At 39.4% G+C, this 23636-nt stretch overlaps 1 protein-coding gene across 1 annotated transcript; it reads left to right on the plus strand.

Annotated features, from left to right (window-relative positions):
* Positions 1-13310: 13310 nt before the first annotated feature.
* LOC107479716 (uncharacterized) lies at positions 13311-14456 on the plus strand. The gene is made up of 2 exons (XM_016099819.1): positions 13311-13657; positions 13865-14456. Exons 1-2 carry the CDS (start codon positions 13311-13313, stop codon positions 14454-14456), a joined length of 939 nt encoding a protein of 312 aa, XP_015955305.1.
* Positions 14457-23636: the final 9180 nt, after the last annotated feature.

Consider the following 23636-nt stretch of genomic DNA (forward strand, 5'->3'; position numbering starts at 1 on the left):
CCTGTTTTTGACACTCCTTTGTATATATATAATCACGCGTTGGATTATCCTTGTTCGTTATGTTATCGATCGGAGTGTTATGCTTTCGAGTTGCGGTTTTTGTTTACCCCTTTTTCTACAAAGGCTCCTAGTTATAATCAATCACTCATACTACTATACGTACTAATTTTTGTTTTAGAGGTCGTAATACCTTGCCATCTCTGAATTATGACTTAAGCATAAGACTTTGTATGGTAGGGTGTTACAAAATTAATTTTGGTTGAATGCAGAGAGAAACTTGTATTCATTGAAAGATGAGCTTGAGGATCCAAAAGTTGGTTCCTTGGTTTTTCTTTTCTTTGAGGCTAAGCTTTTTGGTGGTGCCATTGAATTGAGAGAGTGTGTTTGAGGTTGTGAAAAAAAAAATTTGTGGGATGTTGCAAGAAAATGCAAGCAAAACAGAGTTTGCTCCAACACCAAACTTAGGACTTGATTGTCCCAATCAAGAAAAGGGAAGAGAAGTATCGGGAAGAGAGGTAATGGAAGGTGAAAAGAGAAAAGAAGAAGAAGAATGTTCGGACTCTTTTCCGTGTGTGATTAGGGGTTTGAAGTGGGAGAAGAGTTGGGAGAGTGAGGCTTTTATAAGGGGTGAAGAGTGTGGTTTGAATGGTGGGAAATAAAAAGAATTCAATGTTTTCCCACTTGGGGAGTGGCGCTTAGCGTGGGAAGAGGCACCAACCCTTATCTCACTGTGCCTCCTGCATGTGTTGAATTTCAAAGTGTAAGTACACTTCGACTTCTTTGCTTTATGAGTTATTCACCATGTGGGTCCCATCTTTTTTCCTGTAAATGAAACTGAAGCCCCGTTAGTAATGACAAAAGAATCCCTCACATTCCTTCTTATCATGGGTAAGTGGGATTGTAACTGATGGGTGTCCCACCAAACTTAATCCTATTGCATCTTTAATAAATTGGTTTCATCATTGTGTATTTAATGTGTTCATAAAGATGAAATAACTCCAATCTTTTCATTTTCTTCTTTTTCTAACCTCTTATGAACACATTAAACCACATTCATGCTCTTACCAAAATATCAAGTGCTTTCAGATTGAGTAGAATTGGGCTTGCTAGGTGATCCTTGTATGGTGGTGGTCACACCAAACTTAATCTCTGGGCTTACTCTTCAAAATCAAGTTATCAAAATGGTTGTAAGCCTAGATTAAGTGGGTGAGTGGCCACACCAAACTTAGCCTTTTAGCTAGTTCTCAGCCCACTTACTCATCATTAGTAAATGTATTCATCAAGTTGCAATTTCGGAATAAAAGAGACAAAAGATGTCAAGGTATCCTAACTACCAAAACTGATATTTAAACTTCCTAACGTACCACTTGCAATCTAATTCTAAATGGTAATGCAATACAAGTGTGTGAAACTTAAACTTAAACTATCCTAAGCAATGAATTTTAAACTACTTCTAAGAAAAATAATAAATCAAAAGGATAAAGTGTTGGGGTGCCTCCCAACTAGTGCTTCTTTATTGTCACTAGCTTGACATTCCTCCATCTTTAGTTGAGCTTGTAGTTCACTCTCTGCTCCTCCAAGGAGCCTCCCAAGTAATGTTTGAGTCTATGGCCATTGACAGTGAAAGTTCTCTGAGTCTTGTCCTCTATGAGCTCTACATGACCATAGGGAAACACCTTGAGTATGGTGAAGGGTCTTGACCATCGAGACTTGAGTTTCCCAGGGAAGAACTTGAGTCTTGAGTTGTACAGAAGCACCTTTTGTCCTTCAGTGAATACTCTCCTTGCTATCCTCTAATCATGCCACCTTTTTGTGTTCTCTTTGTAGATTTTTGCATTCTCATATGCTTGATTTCTAAATTCCTCCAGCTCATTGAGTTGCATTAATCTTCTTTCTCCAGCAGCTTGCTCATCATAGTTTAGCATTTTTAGAGCCCAAAACACTCTATGCTCAAGCTCAACTGGTAAGTGGCAAGCCTTGCCATATACCAGTTGGTATGGGGACATCCCAATGGGTGTCTTATAGGCTGTCCTGTAGGCCCATAAGGCATCGTCCAACTTCTTGGACCAGTCCTTCTTGAGCTCCAATAGTTTTCTCAAGAATTCTTTTTAGTTCCCTGTTTGAAATCTCAGCTTGCCCGTTGGTCTGTGGGTGGTATGGAGTTGCCACCTTGTGCTTGACTCCATACCTAAGAAGGAGTGTCTCAAGTTGTTTGTTGCAGAAGTGTGTCCCTCCATCACTAATAAGGGCTCTAGGAACTCCAAATCTGCTGAAGATGTTCCTTCTCAAGAAGCTTATCACAACCTTGTTGTCGTTTGTTGCAGTGGCTATGGCTTCTACCCATCTTGAGACATAATCCACAGCCACTAATATGTAACTATTCGGGTAGGAGGTTAGGAAGGGTCCCATAAAATCAATTCCTCATACATCAAATAGTTCAAGCTCTAGTATAAATTGATGTGGCATCTCATTTCTCTTGGTTAGATTACCAGCTCTTTGGCACTCATCACATCTTGACACCAATTCTTTAGCATCCTTGAACATTGTTGGCCAGTAAAATCCGGATTGAAGCACCTTTGCTGCTATTCTTTCTCCACTGAAGTGGCCTCCATATGTGGATCCATGGCACTGCCACAGTACTTCCTGTCCTTCTTCATGGGAGATACACCTCCTCAAGATTCCATCAGCACACTTCTTGAACAAGTAAGGGTCATCCCAGATGTAGTGTTTGGCATCCTTGATTAGCTTTCTCCTCATGTGTTTGTTGATGTTGGTTGGTAGCTCCCTAATAGCCTTGAAGTTAGCTATGTCTAAAAACCAAGGGGCTACTTGGAATATCATCAACTGCTCATCAAGGAAGCTTTCATTTACTGCAACTTGATGCTTCTCTTCTTCTTCTTGTGGAATTCTTGAGAGGTGGTCAGCTACCTTGTTCTCTGCTCTGCTCTTATCTTTAATCTCAATATCAAACTCTTGGAGTAGCAGAATCCATATTATTAATCTAGGCTTAGATTCTTGTTTGGTAAGCAAGTATTTGAGTACTGCATAATCAGTGAATACAATTACTTCAGAGCCAATAAGATATGATCTAAATTTGTCAAAAGCAAAGACTATGGATAAAAGTTCTTTCTCTGTTGTGGTGTAGTTCCTTTGATTCTAATTAAGGACCTTGCTAGCATAGTAAATAACATGTACTAGCTTGTCTTTCCTCTGTCCTAGAACGGCACCAACAGCAAAATCAAATGCATCACACATTAATTCGAAGGGAAGATCCCAGCTAGGTGGTGCTATAATAGGTGTAAAAGAAAGTCTCTTCCTAAGCTCATCAAAGGCTACCATGCACTCTCTATCAAAAACAAAGGGAGTATTTGAGACAAGTAGGTTGCTAAGAGGTTTTGTAATCTTTGAAAAATCGTTAATAAACCTCCTATAGAACCCAGCGTGTCCCAAAAAGCTTCTGATTGCCTTGATATTGCAAGGTGGAGGTAACTTCTCTATTACTTCCACCTTTTCCTTGTCCACTTCTATGCCATTTTTAGAAATTTTGTGACCAAGAACCACCCCTTCAGTTACCATAAAATGGCACTTCTCCCAGTTTAAAACCAGGTTGGTTTCTTGGCACCTCTTTAGCATTAGGGCAAGATGACATAGGCAATCAGAATATGAATTTCCAAAAATGGAAAAGTCGTCCATGAATACTTCTATGAACTTCTCAACCATGTCTGGAAATATGGAGAGCATGCACCTTTAGAATGTTGCAGGTGCATTGCACAATCCAAAGGGCATCCTCCGGTAAGCAAAAACTCCATAGGGACATGTAAAGGAGGTTTCCTCTTGGTCTTTGGGGTCTACAACTATTTGGTTGTAGCCAGAGTAACCATCTAGGAAGCAGTAGTATTCATGCCCTGCGAGTCTTTCAAGCATCTGGTCCATGAAGGGCAGGGGAAAGTGGTCCTTCCGGGTAGCTTCATTGAGTTTCCGATAGTCAATGCACATGCGCCATTCGGTCACTGTCCTTGTGGGTATCAGTTCATTCTTTTCATTTGACACAACAGTGATCCCTCCCTTCTTTGGGACTACTTGCACCGGGCTTACCCAAGGGCTATCTGAGATGGGGTAAATCACCCTTGCTTGCCATAACTTCAACATTTTTTTTGAACCAGTTCATTCATGGTTGGATTCAGCCTCCTTTGTTGTTGCCTTAAAGGTTTGGCATCTTCCTCAAGTAGGATCTTGTGCATGCACATTGAAGGACTGATCCCTTTTAAATCTAAAAGTATCCAGCCTATAGCATCCTTGTGTTGTCTCAGCACTTGGATAAGTTCTTCTTCTTGTTCCTTACTCAAGCTTGAATTGATGATCACTGGGTAAGAATTGTTGTCACCTAAGTATGCATATTTCAAGCTTGGTGGTAAGGTCTTTAGCTCTAGTTTTGGTGCCTCTGCTTCTTTGTTGTTCGTGGGGTTGAATTCTTCATAATTCCTTGTGGTAGTTCTCCACTTGATGCTTGTTGTTCTAGCTCCATAGTTCCTTCACATTGTTCTTCTTCTAAAACTCCTTGAACTATCTATTCTATGGTGTCTACCATCATGCATTCTCCTATGGATTCCTTGGGGTAGCTCATTACCTTAAAGACATTGAAGACCATCTTTTCTTCATGCAATCTCAAGACTAGTTCCCCTTTTTGCACATCAATAATGGCTCTGGTAGTAGCTAGGAATGGCCTTCCTAGGATGATTGATGTGTTGGCCTCTTCTTCCATGTCCAACATAACAAAATCAGCTGGGAAAATGAATTCCCTGACCTTCACCAACAAATATTCCACTACCCCATGTGGAAACTTGAATGTTCTATCAGCCAATTAGAGTGCCATTCTTGTTGACTTGGCTTCTTCAATCTTCATCCTTCTCATCATGGTTAGGGACATGAGATTTATGCTAGCTCTTAGATCACACAAGGCTTTCTCAATAGCGATATCCCCTATGATGCAGGGAATTTGGAAACTCCCTGGGTCCTTCATCTTCTGAGGTAGCTTCTTTTGTATGATGGCGCTGCATTCCTCAATTATTATTATGGTCTCCTTTGCCCCCAGTTCCTTTTTCTTGTTATGAGCTCTTTTAAGAATTTGGCATAAAGTGGCATCTGCTCCAATGCTTCAGCAAATGGTATGTTGATTTGGAGCTTCTTGAAGATCTCTAGGAACTTAGAGAATTGGCCATCTTTCCCATCTTTTCCCAGCCTTTGTAGGGATGGTGCCTTTGGCACATAAGGCTTCAAGACTGGTTTTGATGAGGATGGAGCAGGGGTCTCTTCTTCATTCTTGTTTTCATGCTTCTCTGCAACTTCTTCTTTATGGTTGTCTTTGCTTGGAATTTCTTCTTCTGCAACCTTCCCACTTCTAAGTGTAATGGTCTTGTATTCCCCTCTTGGGTTGGACATAGTATCACTGGAAAATTTGTGTGTGGGCATTGGGATTTGCTTGGATAAAATCCCCACTTGTGCTTCCAACTTTGAGATTGCTACGCCTTGATTTTTCATATTTGACCTGTATTCTTCTTGATTGGCGTCTATCCTTCTATCAGTCTGTGTTTGTCTCTCCATAAGGGGTGGAGACAGCTCTTGCAAGCTGTGATGATAGTTGTGCTATTGCAGCCCCTATTCTCTCAAAGTTGCTCTTTATTTCACATGGTTGCATTGTTGAGGGTGGTATGTCTTGATGGTGATTATTGTGTGTTGGTTGGTTGCCATGGTATGATATGTTTTATGAATTGTGGTAAGATCTATGGTTGTTTGTTTGATGGTTGGGGTTGTGAGTGTTGTGATGACTTGATGGATAAGGTTTGTTGTGGTCCTGATTATGGCTTTGTTGGTTTCCCCACCAAAATTTGGGTGGTTCTTCCAGCCTGAGTTGTATGTCTTGGAGTTGGGGTCATATGGTGGTCTGGATGAGTTGTTCACATAATTAGCTTGTTCCCAGTCACCCTCAGATTCTGATGTACTTCCTTCTTGTTGAGGAGTCTAGTCTTGAATGGCTGAGACTTGATTAGCTTCCATCTTCTTGGTTAAGGCTGCTAGTTATGCTGCAATTGCCTTGTTTTGAGCTAACTAGGCGTCCACAGAATTGAATTCTATCTCTCCTTTCTTCTGAGTTCTTTCTAAAGCATAGAAATACTCATTTTCAGCTATAGTCTCGATGACATCTATGGCTTCTTCAATGATTTTCTTCTTGTTGAGTGAGCCTCCTGAAGAAAGATCCACGACTTTCTTTGATTCATAGGACAACCCTTCATAGAAGATGTGTAGTTGTACCCACTCATTAAACATTTTTGGTGGGCATCTTCTTGTCAAATCTTTGTATCTCTCCCAGGCCTCATAGAGTGTTTCACTATCCAGTTGTTTGAAAGTTTGCACCTCAGCTCTTAGCCTGTTGATTCTTTGTGGAGGATAAAATCTTGCAAGGAATCTGTTTACAACATCATCCCATGTGGTTAAGCTCTCCTTGGGAAATGCCTCCAACCACTTTGTTGCCTTGTCTCTGAGTGAGAAAGGGAACAAAAGTAGCTTATAGGTATCTGGCTGCGGTATTTATAACCCACACTTACTAGCCGGTAAGTGCACCAGGTCGTACCAAGTAATACCTTACGTGAGTAAGGGTCGATCCCACGAGGATTGATGGATTAAGCAACAGTTATTGAGTGATAAGCTTAGTTAGGCAAGCAGAAATTGGTTTTGATATTGAGATGTTTAAAAGGTTAAGTTGAAAATATCATAAGGCAGGTATGCAAGTAATTAAGTTAAAAATAAAATATGGGAAAACAGTTAAGGCTTCAGAGTTATCTATTTTTCCGGATTAACTTTTCTTACTAACTATTTTAATTTTGTAGGATTTAATTTATGGCGAACTATATGTGACTAGACCCTAATTCCTTAGACCTTCCTAGTCTCCTCTAAAATTCATTAACTGCCAATTCCTTGGTCAATTAATTCCACTTAAAGGGTACATGATCAAATTCCAGTTTGCATGCCACAAAAACTCTAATTACCCAAAGAATAAAAGGATTATATGTCATGTATCCCGTTAAATCCAGATAATTAGAATTCAGGAGAATATGTTTTCAAGCTGTTGTTCAAATAAAGAGCTTTTCCAAGTTTTACAAGAACTCAAATAGAAAAAGTAATAAAATAGAAAAAGTAATAAAATCTAAAACATAAGATAAAGAACGAAAACAATTCTTAAATATAAATCCAAAACATAAATTAAAACAGAAAAAGTAATAAAATGAATCCATACAAATAGACAGAGCTCCTAACCTTAACAGTGGAGGTTTAGTTGCTCATGGAATGTAGAATGTAAATTTGTATAGAATTTCCTAATGGAATCCCTCTAATGTTCTGTACCTAATAGAAGAGAAGTCTCCCCTTTTTATAACTAATCCTAATTAATTTAAAATCTAATATTTTAAATTAAGATAACATCTTTTCCTAAAAGATAAGATTTGAATTTAAATTTGAATTAATTAACAGACTTTCAGTTGATGGGTGGGGACTACTTGATTTGTCCATTCTGCAGCTTCTAATATGTGTTTTCTGGGCTGGAAACTGGGTCAAAACAGCCCAAAATTCGTAACCAGCATTTTCTGAATTATTGCAGATCGCGCATGTGACGCGTCCGCGTCGTCCACGCGCTCGCATCATTTTTGCAGATTCCAGTCCACGCGTTCGCGTCAGGCACGCGATCGCATCATTGCGATTTCTCCATTCCGCGCGGTCGCGTGAGCCATGCGTCCGCGTCGGTCTCCGCTGGTCATCCCTTTAGTTTCTTCTTTTTTTCTCTGCAGAAACTTCATCAAATCCATCCGTATGCTACCTAAAATGAATAAAATTGTACAAAACTTAAAATAGCATCCATAGTGGCTAAAATATAATTAATTCTAAATTAAACTCAATAATTTAGATGCAAATTCACTAGGAAAAGATAGATAAGATGCTCACGCATCAGTATCCAGATGTACACCATTGGTCTTTACAGTATCACAGATCCTCAAGAATGTGTTGAGATGTTGGTTTGGGTCCTCCTGGGCACCTCCTCCATATGAACAATCTTGCTCTAAGTGGCACGCCTGCTTCACATGCCTGGCTTATTTTTGTTGTTTTCTTCCCCCTTTTTGATGTCTTTTTCACCTGAAATTCAGCACAACTCATCTCAAAGCAATGTACCACAATATTCATCAAATAATGCATGAATTGCAATGATCAAATGAGATTTATGCTCTTTTATGGTCCTCTTTATGCAAGAAAGAAGGGTAGATGATACAAGTCATTACGTTCTAAAAAGATGCCAAGAGACAAACCTAGTTATAAACTGGGAAAACTGCCACTTCATGGTAACTGAAGGCATTGTTCTTGGACATCGGATCTCAAATAAGGGGATAAAAGTGGATCAAGCTAAGGTGGAAGGGATAGAATGCTTGCCTCCACCTACTAATGTCAATGCAATCAAAAGTTTCCTAGGACATGCAAGATTCTACAGGCGGTTCATAAAAGATTTCTCTAAAATTGCCAAATCCCCGTGTAATATCTTGGTCACTAATGTTCCATTCATCTTTGACCAAGAAAGGCTACTTGCCTTCAAAACTCTAAAATTCAAGCTTGTCACTGCTTCTATCATCTCTGCACCCAACTGGGACTTGCCATTTGAGCTAATGTATGATACCAGTGATCATGCAATTGGCATAGTCCTTGGTTAGAGACATGACAAGCTTCTGCATGTCATTTATTATGCTAGTCGTGTATTAAATGATGCACAAAAAAACTACAGTACTACAAAAAAGGAGCTACTTGCAGTGGTCTATGACATTGACAAGTTCAGATCCTACTTAGTATGATCTAAGGTCATTATTTATACTGACCATGCTGCTCAAAAGTATCTACTCACTAAGCAGGATTCTAAACCCAGACTTATAAGATGGGTATTACTCCTGCAAGAGTTTGATATAGAAATTAGAGCAGAAAAGGGATAGAAAATTAGGTGGCTGATCACTTATCCCGGATTGAGCTAGTAGTAGGGACTTTTTCTCCCTCCATTGACATATCTGAATCCTTTCCAGATGAGCAACTCTATGCCATCAGGACAGTCCCTTGGTTTGCAGACATTGCAAATTACAAGGCTATAAGGTTTATTCCCAAGGAATTCTATGCCATTGCCATAGCTCTGATTAATCAACCGGTTAATTAAGTAATTAATTGCCCAAATTAGATTCTGAAAAGTTAGAGAGATAATTTGACGATTTAAAGGTATTTTTTAGACTCAGTGGGTCTTTCTGAGTAAAAAATGTGCCTTCTGCGAAAAACCGCAAAAAACCACGAACTAGTAGTTGAATCGGTTGAACCGGTTCAAGTCTGTCCGGCACCGCATGAGAAAAGTAAAACTATCAAAAACCTTAGAAAAACATTAGAAGTTGAAAACCGGGCATTAATTTTAATGGTTTGGCCCAGAGTTGGGCCAAACAGACTAAAAATGCTAACGGGTTGGACCAGGCCCAAGTTGGTCCCAACCCCAACATATAAAAGGCTCATTTAATGAACCAAACCAACCACAACACCAATTAAACACAACACACACAGCAGAAAAGATAGGGGAAGAGAGGAAGAAGAAATACTATTCACCCTTTTCTTCTCTAGCTCATATCTTGAGCTACAGAACTCTGATCACCGCACCGTTTATGGCTAAGCGTTCCTCGTGAAGAGCTCTACAAAGCCCAAAAGAAACCAGAGAGATAACCACGAAATCTTTTCTATTATTCTCTCCAAAATTTCGGTTCTTAGGATTTTTGATTAAGTGAGTTTTTGTGATTTTGGATGTTTAGGTTTGCTCTAATCCTTGCTTAGCCTTGGGTTTTGAAATCCAAATCTGTTGGAGAATGTAAGAGCCATTAAACCCTTGTGATTTTATATTTAATTGGAACCCTAGGTTGATTTGAGATGATTTATATGTATATAGTTTGATTATTGTGGCTTTGGGAGCTATTGGAACTTAGTTGTGCTTATTGGAGTGGAATTGAAAGCTTGGATTGTGGTTGGAAGCTTGTTGTGCTAATTTGGAGATTTGGTGCATATAGAAAATCGGCCAAGGTATGGTTTTGGTTTCCTCTATGTAGTATATAATATTCATGGACATATAGGCTAGTGACCAATAGGATAGGTTTGAATCAAAATGATTGTTGGTGTGTTAAATGTTGATGAGTTTATGAATGTTGGGTTTGATTGTGATGAATTACAATGATATGATGATGTTGAATTATTGTATGGATTGGAAGTTGGTTCATTATGATAATTGTAGTGTTATGATTTATGAAATGGTAGGTTTGATGGTGATTTGATCATAAGTGTTATATAGTTAATGTTGGAATTGAGAGTAATGAAATAAGAAGGCGAATGTGGCAAGGTTGGTGTATTATGATACAACAGGAAAATTTTGATAATGGGAGTTTTGGATGGTTTGGTATGATTTGGTATGGGTATGGTAAGAATTTGTGGAAATTATGAAGTTTGGTAAAATTGGATTTTTCATGAATTTTGTTCGAACATAGCTTTTGCCTCGATTTTTGAAAATTATTGAAATTTATTTAGAATTAAAGATCTTTAAAAACCCTTTAAATCGATATAAAGTTTGTAAAAATTGGAATTTTGTAGAGGATGTTATGATCATTCAAAGTCGGTGTAAAAATCTGAAATTCTGCAAAGTTGCAGAATTGTATGATTTCGGATATGTGCGCACGCACAGCCTTGTGCGAATGCACAACCTGTGAAAATTTTGATCTGTGCGGACGCACATGCCTGTGCGCAAGCACAGGCAGGGAAGTGCATTCTATTTGCACCGCTAGCACGGCTTGTGCGTGCACATAACTAAGGAAGAATTTCAACCTGTGCAGACGCACAGGCCTGTGCTGACGCACACATTGGGAGGGCTAATCTGTTAGGCACGCTGGCATAGGTTGTGCGAGTCAACAGATTCTGTAAGTTTTGTCACCTGTGCGTACGCACACCCCTGTGCGTACGCACACATTTTAAAATTTCCGAGGCATGCACACGCACAGACCCCTGTGCGGCCACACACATCCTGTTTCTCAAATTTGCTTGTTTTCAACTATTCTATCTTCCCAACTAGGTTGTAAGCTTCTATAACACCATTTTAAGACTTTTGGACCTAGTTTTGAGTATTAGAACATGGGATATAACTTAAGGGTTCTATTATATGATTTTATGATAAATTAGAAAATGGAGGCCTAGGTTTCTTGCGTGCTGAGAATGGTTTGACGTTAGGTGAAGGAAGATTGACATATAAGATGAGGAACGATGAACTTTTGGTATTTGGAAACTGAGTTATAAATGGATGGTGGTTGAGATGAGTCGGGGACTCGGATTGAGATGATGGATCTCTGTATACTGAAAATACTTTTTAAAAACCACCAAAATAATGTTTTTACTGAGATTATGAGACGCTATGCGCCCGGTAGGGACGGTAGTTCATCCTGCCTGTCGAGGTAGCGGCGGCGGCATAAGGACAGTGGTTAATCCCGCTTACGTTGAGATGTGAGGTCTAAGGCAAGAGTATCCTGCTCGCATCCCTTCGAATCTTTAGAGCGTGCAGGCGCCGGTACCTGAACAGTGATCCGAGCGCTATATCTCGTGGGTTACCATATGAGAAATCCGAAGGGCGACGTCTCCATGGAGATGTATCGGGTTGGCAGTTGAACCGACAATATGATATCACAGCCAGTAGGGCAAGCATTCATCATATGCATTTTCTATGTGTTTGTATGCTTTGAATACTTGTAATGGCTTGCCTAATTGAATAACATGCTTACTTGCTATCTGGATTATTTGTCTTATATGCTTCTACTTGTGCTTTACTTGCATTGTATATTACCTGTGTTTTCTGTTGGTATTGAGGAGGTTCGAAAGGCGGTGGCGATGGGATCGCTTGGAGGATCAGTTGGTGAAAGCTGTAGGACAGTGGTGTTTGGTTAGAATAGAAATCCCCTAAGATAGATTACCTGGTTTATTTAAGTCAATGTAAGTATATTATGCTTATCTGTTTTAGAATGCTTAAGTAATGAAATCTTGTGATGGATATGGAGCTTAGGATTGCCTTTGGCATCCCGGGGTCTTATATCCTACATCACTGGGCACTGTTACCATACTGAGAACCTCCGGTTCTCATACCATATTTTTGTTGTATTTTTCAGATGCAGGTCGCAACCCACCTCGGTGAGTTATTTTGGATAGTGACAGAAGCGGAGGATCTTGGATTCTTTTGGAGTCTTTTTGGTTTATTTTGTTTATATGTCTCTCACTTTTGTATTTTGTTTAGCCTAGAGGCTTGTATTTGAGAGAACAAAAATATATAAGTTATTTTCACTGTATGGTTCTGCATGTCTGTATATGGCTAGCCGGCTTAAACTCCGGGAGCCGTGGCTAGTTTCCTATGATATTGTACACTTATCTTTTGTTATATCTTATTTGTTCCTTGTGCCTTAAGTTATAAGATTCGTTAGTACGTTTCGCGCTTTTTAAATCCAAATTTTGAGCTACATCCTTCATCGGGCTTCTAGATTATACTGTTCTTTATATATATATATATTGGACCGATTGTGCTTCATTGCATACTCTTTGTGTGTCTTTTTCTTTGATGCTATTAGGTTATTTGTTTGATATTTCATAGCATGCTTGCTTGTGAGTGCTAGTTTGGGATAATTAAAGCACTAGACTTTTGATATTGAGACTGATCACCCTGATATCGATATTTGGTGTAGATAGGAACCCTAATGGTCACTCGTGGGTGAGGTCGAACACGTACACGAGAAAGTAGGAATGAGCAACCAACTAAAAATCATGCGAATTCATCGAGGTAATGGAAAATCTCGCTAATACCTTGGAAGCTAATGCTGCTGTGACTCTGCAAGTTGTGTAGAGATTATGCCAACCGGCCGGGAACAGAAACGGAAATGGTGAAGGGAATGCCAATGATAATGCTGAGGGTAACGGCGATAACACGGGAGGAGTTCCGATGACCTTGGCGACGTTCCTCAAGGTTCATCTGCCAATATTTCGAGGATCAACTTAATCCTACTGAAGTGGACCACTGGTTCTAGGCTATGGAGTATGCTTTACAGGCGCAGCATGTTTCCCTCAATCAATATGTCGAGTTTGCTGCTTATTAGCTAGCGGGAGAAGCCTAGCCCTGGTGGCAACCAGAGTGTCACTTGCTACAGCTACAGAACGTCGACATTTCGTGGGAACTATTCCAAATGGCCTTCTATAAGAAATACTTTCCTGAGATTGCAAGGGAAGCAAAGGAGATGGAACTAATGCAGCTGAAGCAAGGTTCTCTATCTGTGGCAGATTACACCAACAAGTTTGAGGAGCTCTGTGGGTTTTCTAGGGTATGTCAAGGTGCCCCGGAGACTTACAAGAGCTGGAAGTGCATTAAGTACCAGAGGGATTTAAAGGATAGCATTATGACTATTATGGCTCCTTTGGAGATCCGTGTCTTCTCTGACTTAGTGAACAAGGCTAGAGTAGTGGAAGAGTATGCCAAAACCGTGGCGGCATCCAAGGACACTCATGGAGGGAGCCCTAGCCGGGGGCATGGCAAGTATTTTCACCCTAGAGGACAAAGCTTCAAGAGACGAGGATATGTGCCACAAGGCCAAGGGGGCTTCAGAAAGAACAATCAGAATTAATTTCAGTATGCTAAGGAAAGAGGAAATCAGAGTAAGAGTTCTCCGGATTTAGTTTGTGATCGTTGTGGATGTTTTCACCCTTATGACTCATGCAAAATTGGTTTAGGTGGTTGTTTCAGTTGTGGGTTGCCTAGCCACATTGCGAGGGATTCCACTCGTGAGAGGAACCAGAATGTGGGCCAGAGTCAACATCAAGGTCGAGTCTTTGCTGTGAATGCTAAGGATGCTTCTAAGGCAGATCCGTTGATGAGAGTTATATGTCTAATTGGTGATAAATTCTTAGTTGCATTATATGATACTGGAGCTTCGCATTCGTTTATTTTGTTTGATAAAGTTGAGGAATTAGGCTTGAAAGTGTCAGTGTTACCTTTTGATCTACATGTACATACTCCACATCAGACAGTTATGACTAGGTCAAGTTGTAGACAAGTAGGTTTTAAGCTTGAGAGTAGAGATTTTATGCATGATTTGATCTGTTTACCAATGGTGGGGCTAGAAATGATTTTGGGGTTTGATTGGTTGTCGAAGAATCGGGTTTTGCTGGATTGCTTTGAACAGACAATTCGGTTTATGCCAGAAGGAGAGAATGGAGCAGTGGTAGCTACGGCGTATTACCTGAACTCTGTAATGGTGTATTGTAGTGGGGAGGAGTGTCAGGGTTATATTCTGTTGGCTGCTAATGCATTGGGTGATGCCCAGAACTTGGATTAGATACTGGTGGTTAGAGATTTTCCAGAAGTGTTCCCGGAAAATATCCCTGAGTTCCCACCTCAAAGAGAAATTGAATTTGTAATTAAATTAGTGCCGGGAGCCAGACCAGTGTCGATTGTACCGTATAGAATGGCTTCGATAGAGCTGGCCAAATTAAAGACTCAGTTGGAAGAACTTCTGGACAAGAGGTTCATTCGATCGAGTGTATCACCGTGGGGAGCGCCAGTTTTATTGGTAAAGAAAAAGGATGGACGAATTTGTTTGTGTGTGGATTACCGACAGTTAAATAAAGTGACAGTGAAAAACAAGTACCCGCTGCCAAGAATAGATGACTTGATGGATCAATTGTAAGGAGCTGGAGTGTTTTCCAAGATTGATTTAAGATCCGGTTACCATTAGATAAGGGTGAAGGAGGATGATATCCCTAAGACTGAGTTTAGAACACACTATGGACACTACGATTTGCGGTAATATCCTTTGGGTTAACGAATGCACCTGCTGTTTTCATGGATTACATGAACACAGTGTTTTGTCCCTTTCTGGACAAATTCGTAGTGGTTTTCATAGATGACATCTTGGTTTACTCTAAGACGGCAAAGGAGCATAAGGAACACTTGAGGATTGTGTTGCAAATCTTAAAGGAGTGGAAGTTGTATGCTAAGTTGTCAAAGTGCGAGTTCTAGAATGAGGAAGTAAAGTTCTTAGGACATGTGGTGAGTAAAGGAGGAATAGTTGTAGATCCTTCTAAGGTAGAAGCGGTGATGGAGTGGGAAAGAACGACGACTGTGACGGAAGTCAGGAGCTTTTTGGGTTTAACCGGATATTACCGGAGATTTATCGAGGGATTTTCCCGGATTACATTACCAATGAAAAAATTGACAAGGAAAGAAGTGGCATTCGTGTGGACGTCGGAGTGCGAGGAGAGTTTTGAGACTTTGAATTAGAGGTTAACTTCAGCACTTGTTCTAATCTTACCGGAACTGCATGAACCATTTGAAGTATATTGTGATGCTTCTTTGAAGGGTTTGGGTTGTGTGTTGACACCGGAATGTGGTGGCTTACGCATCGTGTCAGTTGAGACTGCATGAGGTGAATTACCCAACTCATAACCTGGAATTAGCAGTGATTGTGTTTGCACTAAAGATTTGGAGACACAACTTGTACGGAGTAAGATTTAGCGTCTTTTCTGATCATAAGAGTCTCAAGTACATCTTTGATCAGAAAGAGCTTAATATGCGCAAGAGGAGGTAGATGGAGTTGCTTAAAGATTATGATTTTGAGTTGAGTTATCACCCTGGAAAGGCAAACGTGGTAGCAGACGCTTTGAGTCAGAAATCCTTAACAATTGCTTGGATGAGAATCAAGGAAGAAGAGCTAGTGGATAAGTTTATGGAACTTAAGCTGGATATTGGTAAAGTGGTTGGAAGAGCTTGTTTGAACCAGTTACAGATCTCAAGCACGTTTAAATCAGAAATACAAAGGGCTCAGCAAGATGAGCAAAAGCTTTAGCAATTGTTTCACCCAATTGGTGACAAGAGACGTGAAGAATTCACTAAGGATGGTGAAGGACTATAGAGATACAAGGGAAGGATCTGTATACCGGATGTTGGAAGTTTGAGACAAGATTTGTTGTCAGAAGCTCACAATAGTGGGTTTTCTATTCATCCCAAAAGCACGAAGATATATTATGACTTAAAGAAGATGTTCTGGTGGCCTGGGATGAAGGATGATGTAGCTACAATTGTATCTAATTGTTTGACTTGCCAGAAAGTAAAGATAGAACACCAGAAACCGTCAAGAATGCTACAACCACTTGATATTCCTCAGTGGAAGTGGGAAGGAATCGCAATGGATTTTGTGACCAGTTTATCGAGGACTAGGTTGGGATTTGATGCGATTTGGGTGATCGTGGATTGCTTAACCAAATTCGCTCATTTTCTGCCTATCTGAGTAAACTGTTCTATGGAAGAGTTGGCGAGATTGTACATCAAGGAGATAGTAAGATTGCATGGTGTGCCGTCGAGCATAGTATCGGACCGTGATCCCCGATTCACTTCAAGGTTTTGGGGAGCTTTCCAAAGAGCCTTCGGTACGAAGCTATGTCTCAGTACCATATATCATCCGCAAACCGATGGATAGTCGAAAAAGACTATTCAGACATTGGAAGATATGCTCAGAGCGTGTGTGTTGGATCAACCCGAGAGTTGGGATCATTAGATGCCATCGGTGGAGTTTGCGTACAACAACAGTTTTCATGCGATCATTGAGATGGCTCCGTATATAGCACTGTATGGACGAAAGTGCCAATCTCCACTTTGTTGGTATGAATCCGGTGAAGAAAGTGTTTTGGGTCCAGATTTGATAGCAGAGACTACTGAGAACATCAAGAAGATTCGTGCAAGGATTCTAACTGCCAAAGTCGAAAGAAGAGTTATGCGGATCAGAGAAGGAAACCATTAGAGTTTGAAGTGGGAGAGCACGTATTCCTTAGGGTTACACCAACAACTAGGATTGGAAGAGCAATCAAGACCAACAAGTTGAACCCAAGATATATAGGACCGTTTGAGATTTTGAGGAGATTCGGGCCGGTGGCGTATCAAGTAGCTTTGCCACCTCATCTGTCTAACTTGCATGACGTATTCCACATGTCACAGCTCCATAAATACACGTCGGATGTGGCTCATGTGTTGGAGCCTGAATCGGTCAAGTTGAAAGAGAACTTGACTTTCCAGGTGACACCTATGAGGATTGATGACACTAGTGTGAAGAAGCTACGAGGAAAGGAAGTTTTATTGGTTAAAGTTGCTTGGGAGCGAGCAGGAGTAGAGGAGCACACTTGGGACTTGGAGTCTGAGATGCGACAGGATTATCCCGAGTTTTTCTCAGGTAATTCAAATTTTGACGGCAAAATTTCTTATTTGGTGGGGAGAATGTAAGAACCATAACTAATCAACCGGTTAATTAAGTGATTAATTGCCCAAATTAGATTCCGAAAAGTTAGAGAGAGAATTTGAGGATTTAATGGTAATTTTTAGACTCAGTGGGTCTTTCTGAGTCAAAAATATGCCTTCCACGAAAAACTGTGAAAAACCGTGAACTGACAGTTGAACCGGTTGAACCGGTTCAAGTCTGCCCGGTACCGTACGAGAAAAGTGAAAACCATCAAAAACCTTAAAAAAACATTACAAGTTAAAAACCGGGCGTTAATTTTAAAGGTTTAGCCCAAAGCTGGGCCAAACGGGCTAAAAACGCTAATGGATTGGACCGGGCCTAAGTTGAGCCCAAGCCCAACATATAAAAGGCTCATTTAATGAACCAAACCAGCCACAACACCAATTAAACACAACACACACAGCAGAAATGAAAGGGGAAGAGAGGAAGAAGAAACAATATTCACCCTCTTCTTCTCTAGCTCATATCTTAAGCTACAGAGCTTCGTCGCCGCACCGTTTGTAGCTACGCATTCCTTGCGAAGAGCTCTACAAAGTCCATACAAGAAACTGGAGAGGTAACCACAAAATCTTTTCTATTCTTCTCTCCAAAATTTTAGTTCTTAGGGTTTGTGATTAAGTGAGTTTTTATGATTTTGGATGTTTAGGTTTGCTCTAATCCTTGCTTAGCCTTGGGTCTTGACATCCAAATCTGTTGGAGAAGGTAAGAGCCATTAAACCCTTGTGAATTTATGTTTAATTAGAACCCTAGGTTGATTTGAGGTGATTTATATGTATATAGTTTGATTATTGTGGCTTTGGGAGCTATTGGAACTTAATTGTGCTTATTGGAATGGAATTGAAAGCTTGGATTGTGGTTGGAAGTTTGTTGTGCTAATTTGGAGATCTGATGCACATAGGGAATTGGCCAAGGTATGGTTTCGGTTTCCTCTATATAGTATATAATATTCATGCACACATAGGCTAGTGACCAATAGGATAGGTTTGAATTAAAATGATTGTTGGTGTGTTAAATGTTGATGAGTTGATGAATGTTGGGTTTGATTGTGATGAATTACAATGATATGATGATTTTGAAAGATTGTATGGATTGGAAGTTGGTTAATTATGATAATTGTGGTGTTATGATTTATGAAATGGTAGGTTTGATGGTGATTTGATCATAAGTGTTATATAGTTGATGTTAGAAGTGAGAGTAATGAAATGAGATGGAGAATGTGGTAAGGTTGGTGTAGTATGATACAACAAGTAAATTTTGATGAAAAGGAGAGTTTTGGATGGTTTGGTATGATTTAGTATGGGTATGGTAAGAAATTGTGGAAATTGTGAAGTTTGGTAAAATTGAGTTTTTGGTGAACTTTGTTCGATCATAACTTTTTCCTCGATTTTTGAAACTGATTGAAATTTGTTTAGAATTAAAGATCATTGAAAATCCTTTAAATCAATATAAAGTTTGTAAAAATTAGAATTTTGTAGAGGAAGTTATGATCATTCAAAATTGGTGTAAAAATTTGAAATACTACAAAGTTGCAGAATTTTGTGATTTTTGAGATGTGCTCACGCACAGCCTTGTGCGGATGCACAACCCTTCGAAAATTTTAATCTATGTGGATGCACATACCTGTGCGCATGCACAGGCAGGGAAGTGCGTTCTGTTTGCAGCGCTAGCACAGCTTGTGCACACACATATCTAAGGAAGAATTCAAAATGTGCGGACGCACACATTGGGAAGGGGCAATCTGTTAGGGGCACTGGCACAGGTTGTGCGAGTGAACAGATTCTGTAAGCTTTGCCACCTGTGCATACGCACACATTTTAAAATTTCCGGGGCGTGCACACGCACAGACCCCTGTGCGACCCACATGTCCTGTTTCTCAAATTTGCTTGTTTTCAACTATTCTATCTTCCCAACTAAGTTGTAAGCTTCTATAACACCATTTTAAGACTTTTGGGCCTATTTTTGAGTATTAGAACATGGGATATAACTTAAGGGTTCTAGTATATGATTTTATGATAAATTAGAAAATAGAGGCCTAGGTTTCTGGCGTGCTGAGAATGGTTTGACGTTAGGTGAAGGAAGATTGGCATATGAGATGAGGAATGATGGATCTCTGAGATAGTGGTTGAGATGAGTCGGGGACTCAGATTGAGATGATGGATCTCTGTATACCGAAAATTCTTTTTGAAAACCATTGAAATAATGTTTTTACTGAGATTATGAGACGCTATGCGCCTGATGAGCGGATATTTTATACGCTTTTTGGTGGTATTTTCATGTAGTTTTTAGTATGCTTTAATTACTTTTTAGTATATTTTTATTAGTTTTTATGCAAAAATCACATTTCTATACTTTACTATGAGTTTGTGAGTTTTTCTGTGATTTCAAGTATTTTCTGGCTGAAATTGAGGGACCTGAGCAAAAATCTGATTCAGAGGCTGAAATAGGGCTGCAGATGCTGTTGGATTCTGACCCTCCTACACGTAAAATGGATTTTCTGGAGCTACAAAAGCCCAATTGGCACGCTCTTAATTGGTTTGGAAACTAGACATCTTGGGCCTTCCAGAAATGTATAATAGTCCATACTTTTCTCGAGATTTAATAGCGCAAACTGGCGTTTAAACGCCAGCTTTTTACCCTTTTCTAGCGTTAAACGCCAGAACTGGCATAAAAGTTGGAGTTAAACACCCAAACTGGCACCAAAGCTGCTGTTTAACTCCAAAAATAGACTATGCATGTGAAAGCCTAAATGCTCAACCCAAACACACACCAAGTGGGCCCCAAAAGTGGATTTCTGCACTATCTATCTTAATTTACTCATTTTCTGTAAACCTAGGTTACAAGTTTAGTATAAAAACTACTTTTAGAGATTCATTTTGTACCTCATGACATTTTACATCTGAATTTGTATCTTCGGGGGTGAGGAGCTCTGCTGTGTCTCGATGGATTAATGCAATTATTTCTGTTTTCTATTCAATCACGCTTCTTTCTATTCTAAGATTTTCATTCGCACTTCAACATGATGAATGTGATGATCCGTGCACTCATCACCATTCTCAACTTATGAATGCGTGCCTGACAACCACTTTCGTTCTTCCTTAGATTGAGTGTGTATCTCTTAGGTTCCTGGTTTACGAGTTTGATTGCCTCTCCTGACAACAGAGTGTTCAAATCCGTGGAACCAGAGTCTTTGTGGTATAAGCTAGAATCAATTGGCAGCACTCTTGAGATCCAGAAAGTCTAAACCTTGTCTGTGGTATTCCAAGTAGGATCTGGGAAGGGGTAACTGTGACAAGCTTCAAACTCACAAATGCTGGGTGCAGTGACAGTGTGCAAAAGGATCAATGGATCCTATTCCAGCACGAGTGAGAACCGATAGATGATTAGCCCTACGGAACCCGTAGTTGGACCATTTTCACTAAGAGGACGTATGGTAGCCATTGACAACGGTGATCTACCAACATACAGCTTGCCATGGAAGGAGCCTTGCGTGCATGAAGAAGACAACAGTAGGAAAGCAGAGATTCAGAAGACAAAGCACCTCCAAAACCTCAACCTGTTCTCTATTATTGAATAACAAGTATTATTCATTTCATGTTCTTTTACTTTTTACAAACAAAACTCTTTTCATTATTAATCTCCTGACTAAGGTTTACAAGATAACCATAGATTGCTTCAAGCCGACAATCTACGTGGAATCGATGATAAACTACTTTTTTATTGTTTATCTTATGCTCAATTGAGTGGTTTTTATCAGCTCTTTACCCACTTAATCATATGATTTGCATGTTTTACATTTTCCTTCCTGATTCTGTGCTATGATTGAAAACATGCTTCTTTTTGCTATGTTTAATCCTCTCTTATTACCATTCAATGCATTGATATGTGTGTTAAGTGATTTCAGAGATTACAAGGCAGGAATGGCTTAGAGGATGGAAAGGAAGCATGCAAAAGTGGAAGGAATACAAGAAACTGAAGGAATTGCCAAAGCTGTCAGCCTGACCTCTTTGCACTCAAATGGTCATAACCTGAGCTACAGAGGTTCAAACGACACGGTTTTAGTTGCCTTTGAAAGCTAACGTCCGGGGCTTCAATTTGATATATAATTTGCTATAGTGACCATATAGCTAGGTGACGCAAATGCATACTCTACGCGGATGCATCGCATCTGCGAAAATCAGCGTGGCAAAATTTGTTTCCAGCGATTTCTGGGCTGCTTCTTACCCAGTTTTCGGCCCAGAAGACACAGATTAGAGGCTATAAAGTGGGGGAGTCCATCCGAACACAAGATACCAGATCTCATTACTCATAACTTTAGCTTGTAGGTTTTAGAGAGAGAGGCTCTCTCCTCTCTCTTAGGATCAGGATTAGGACTTCTCTTAAAGGACTTAGGAATATTTTTATCTTCTTCATCACAGGTTCAATGTTCTTTTTATTTATTTTCTCTTTTATTTGTTTGTGAACTCTTCATGTTAGGATTTTCTTAATTAATATAATTTGAGGTATTTCAGACTCATGATTGCTTTCCTTTATTTATATAAATAATTTAGATTTTTCCCTTTTGGCTTTGGTTGATTAATTGGTAACTCTTGAGTTGTCAAACTCATCGTGATTGATAATTAACATCTTTCCTTATTGATTTAGATTCCTATAACACTAGTCTTTCTTCAGGAGTTGACTAAGACTTTAGGTGTTAAATTGATTTGTCCACTTAACTTACTTTCATAGTTAGAGGTTGACTTAGTGGTAGCAAAAATATAATTCTCATCACCATTGATAAGGATAACTAGGATAGGACTTCCAGTTTTCATACCTTGCCAAGAGATTTTCTAATTATTAATTTATTTTTCTTATCAATTAAATTATTTGTTCAAACCTTTTCAAAACCCAAAATAATGTTTTCCATAACCAATAATAAAACACACCTCCCTGCAATTTGTTGAGAAGACGATCCGAGGTTTGAATACTTCGGTTTATAAATTTTATTGGGTTTGTTACTTGTAACAACCAAACGTGTGTACGAAAGGATTTTCTGTTAGTTTAGAAGCTATACTTACAACGCGACTATTTTTATAAAATTCTTTACTAGCGAAAAATCCGATCGTCAAAATGGCGCTGTTGCCGGGGAATTGCAAACGTGTGACTTATTATTGGTTATTGTAAATATTTTTCAAAAAAAAATTCACATTTTTATTTTAAAATTTTTATCTTATCTTATCTTATTTTTCAAAATTCAAATCTTTTTTCAAAAATTATATCTTTTTCAAAATCTTATCTTATCCTTTTTTCAAAAATTATATCTGTTCCGAGGGTTACCTGAAACGTGTAGCTCGGTCGTCTGGCAAGACCCGAGGTGAGGGTGCTGTGACCCGAGCTTGATGTGCCGAGCGGCTGGTGGTTGTACCTGCAATGACACTCCGATGCTTAAGTTAGCATGGGTCCAAGCAGATATCGAGTAGAATTAGAGTATGAGTTATACCTGGGTGCTCCAGTGTATTTATAGTAGTCGGTCGTGATCTTCCCTGGATAAGATATTCTTATCTTATCTTATCTTTTGGGAGTTTTATCCCTATCTTTGTGGAACCGCCTTTCCTAGGCCTTTTCGGCCTTTAGGTTTTGGGCTTCGTTCCTTTTTGATGGGCCTTCTTAGCTTATTTGTCCGAGGTCCGACCTCAGGCGTGGGCCTTGGGACGAGGTCGGACCTTCTATGATCTTACCGAGTTTGGGGAGCTCGGTCAGGGTATGAACAACATCTTTTACCCCTTTCTTTCTTAAATGAATGTACTATACATTCAATGTCTCTTTCATGCCTTGAACCCCATAACCAAATTTCAACTCAAACCACAATTCCTCTGGTTCGCATTACGTTGTTTGGAGAACCTTTCATCATAGTTTTTCAAATCTCAGGTTGCATTGCTATGCTTTGGTTTATAATTTTCAAGACATATGATATTTGATATTAAAGCATTAATTTTTATGATAGAAACAATGTGTTGGTGCTGATAGACTGAAACTTTTAGTTGCAAAAGTCCCCTGCCAAATCATATATTGTGCAACACTTACAAACTCAAATATATGAAAAGTTAATTAACTAATTCATACAAAATTAACGCAACTTTTATTTATTTATTTTTTTTTGCTATAATCATACGTGATATCTTTTATTTTTGTTTTTATTTTCATAGATGAAAGTTGGAATTATATTTTATACAGTGTTGATCTTGGCTTGAT

The sequence above is a fragment of the Arachis duranensis genome, chromosome 3 (assembly GCF_000817695.3).
Source record: "Arachis duranensis cultivar V14167 chromosome 3, aradu.V14167.gnm2.J7QH, whole genome shotgun sequence".
Lineage (NCBI taxonomy): Eukaryota > Viridiplantae > Streptophyta > Magnoliopsida > Fabales > Fabaceae > Arachis > Arachis duranensis.

Excerpts from the sequence above, each read along its gene's own strand:
- LOC107479716 (XM_016099819.1), top strand. The coding sequence starts at position 13,311 with ATGGCCTTCTATAAGAAATACTTTCCTGAGATTGCAAGGGAAGCAAAG. Across the intron at positions 13,658-13,864 it reads CCTAGCCGGGGGCATGGCAA|TTGTGGGTTGCCTAGCCACA; the intron begins GTATTTTCACCC and ends TGGTTGTTTCAG.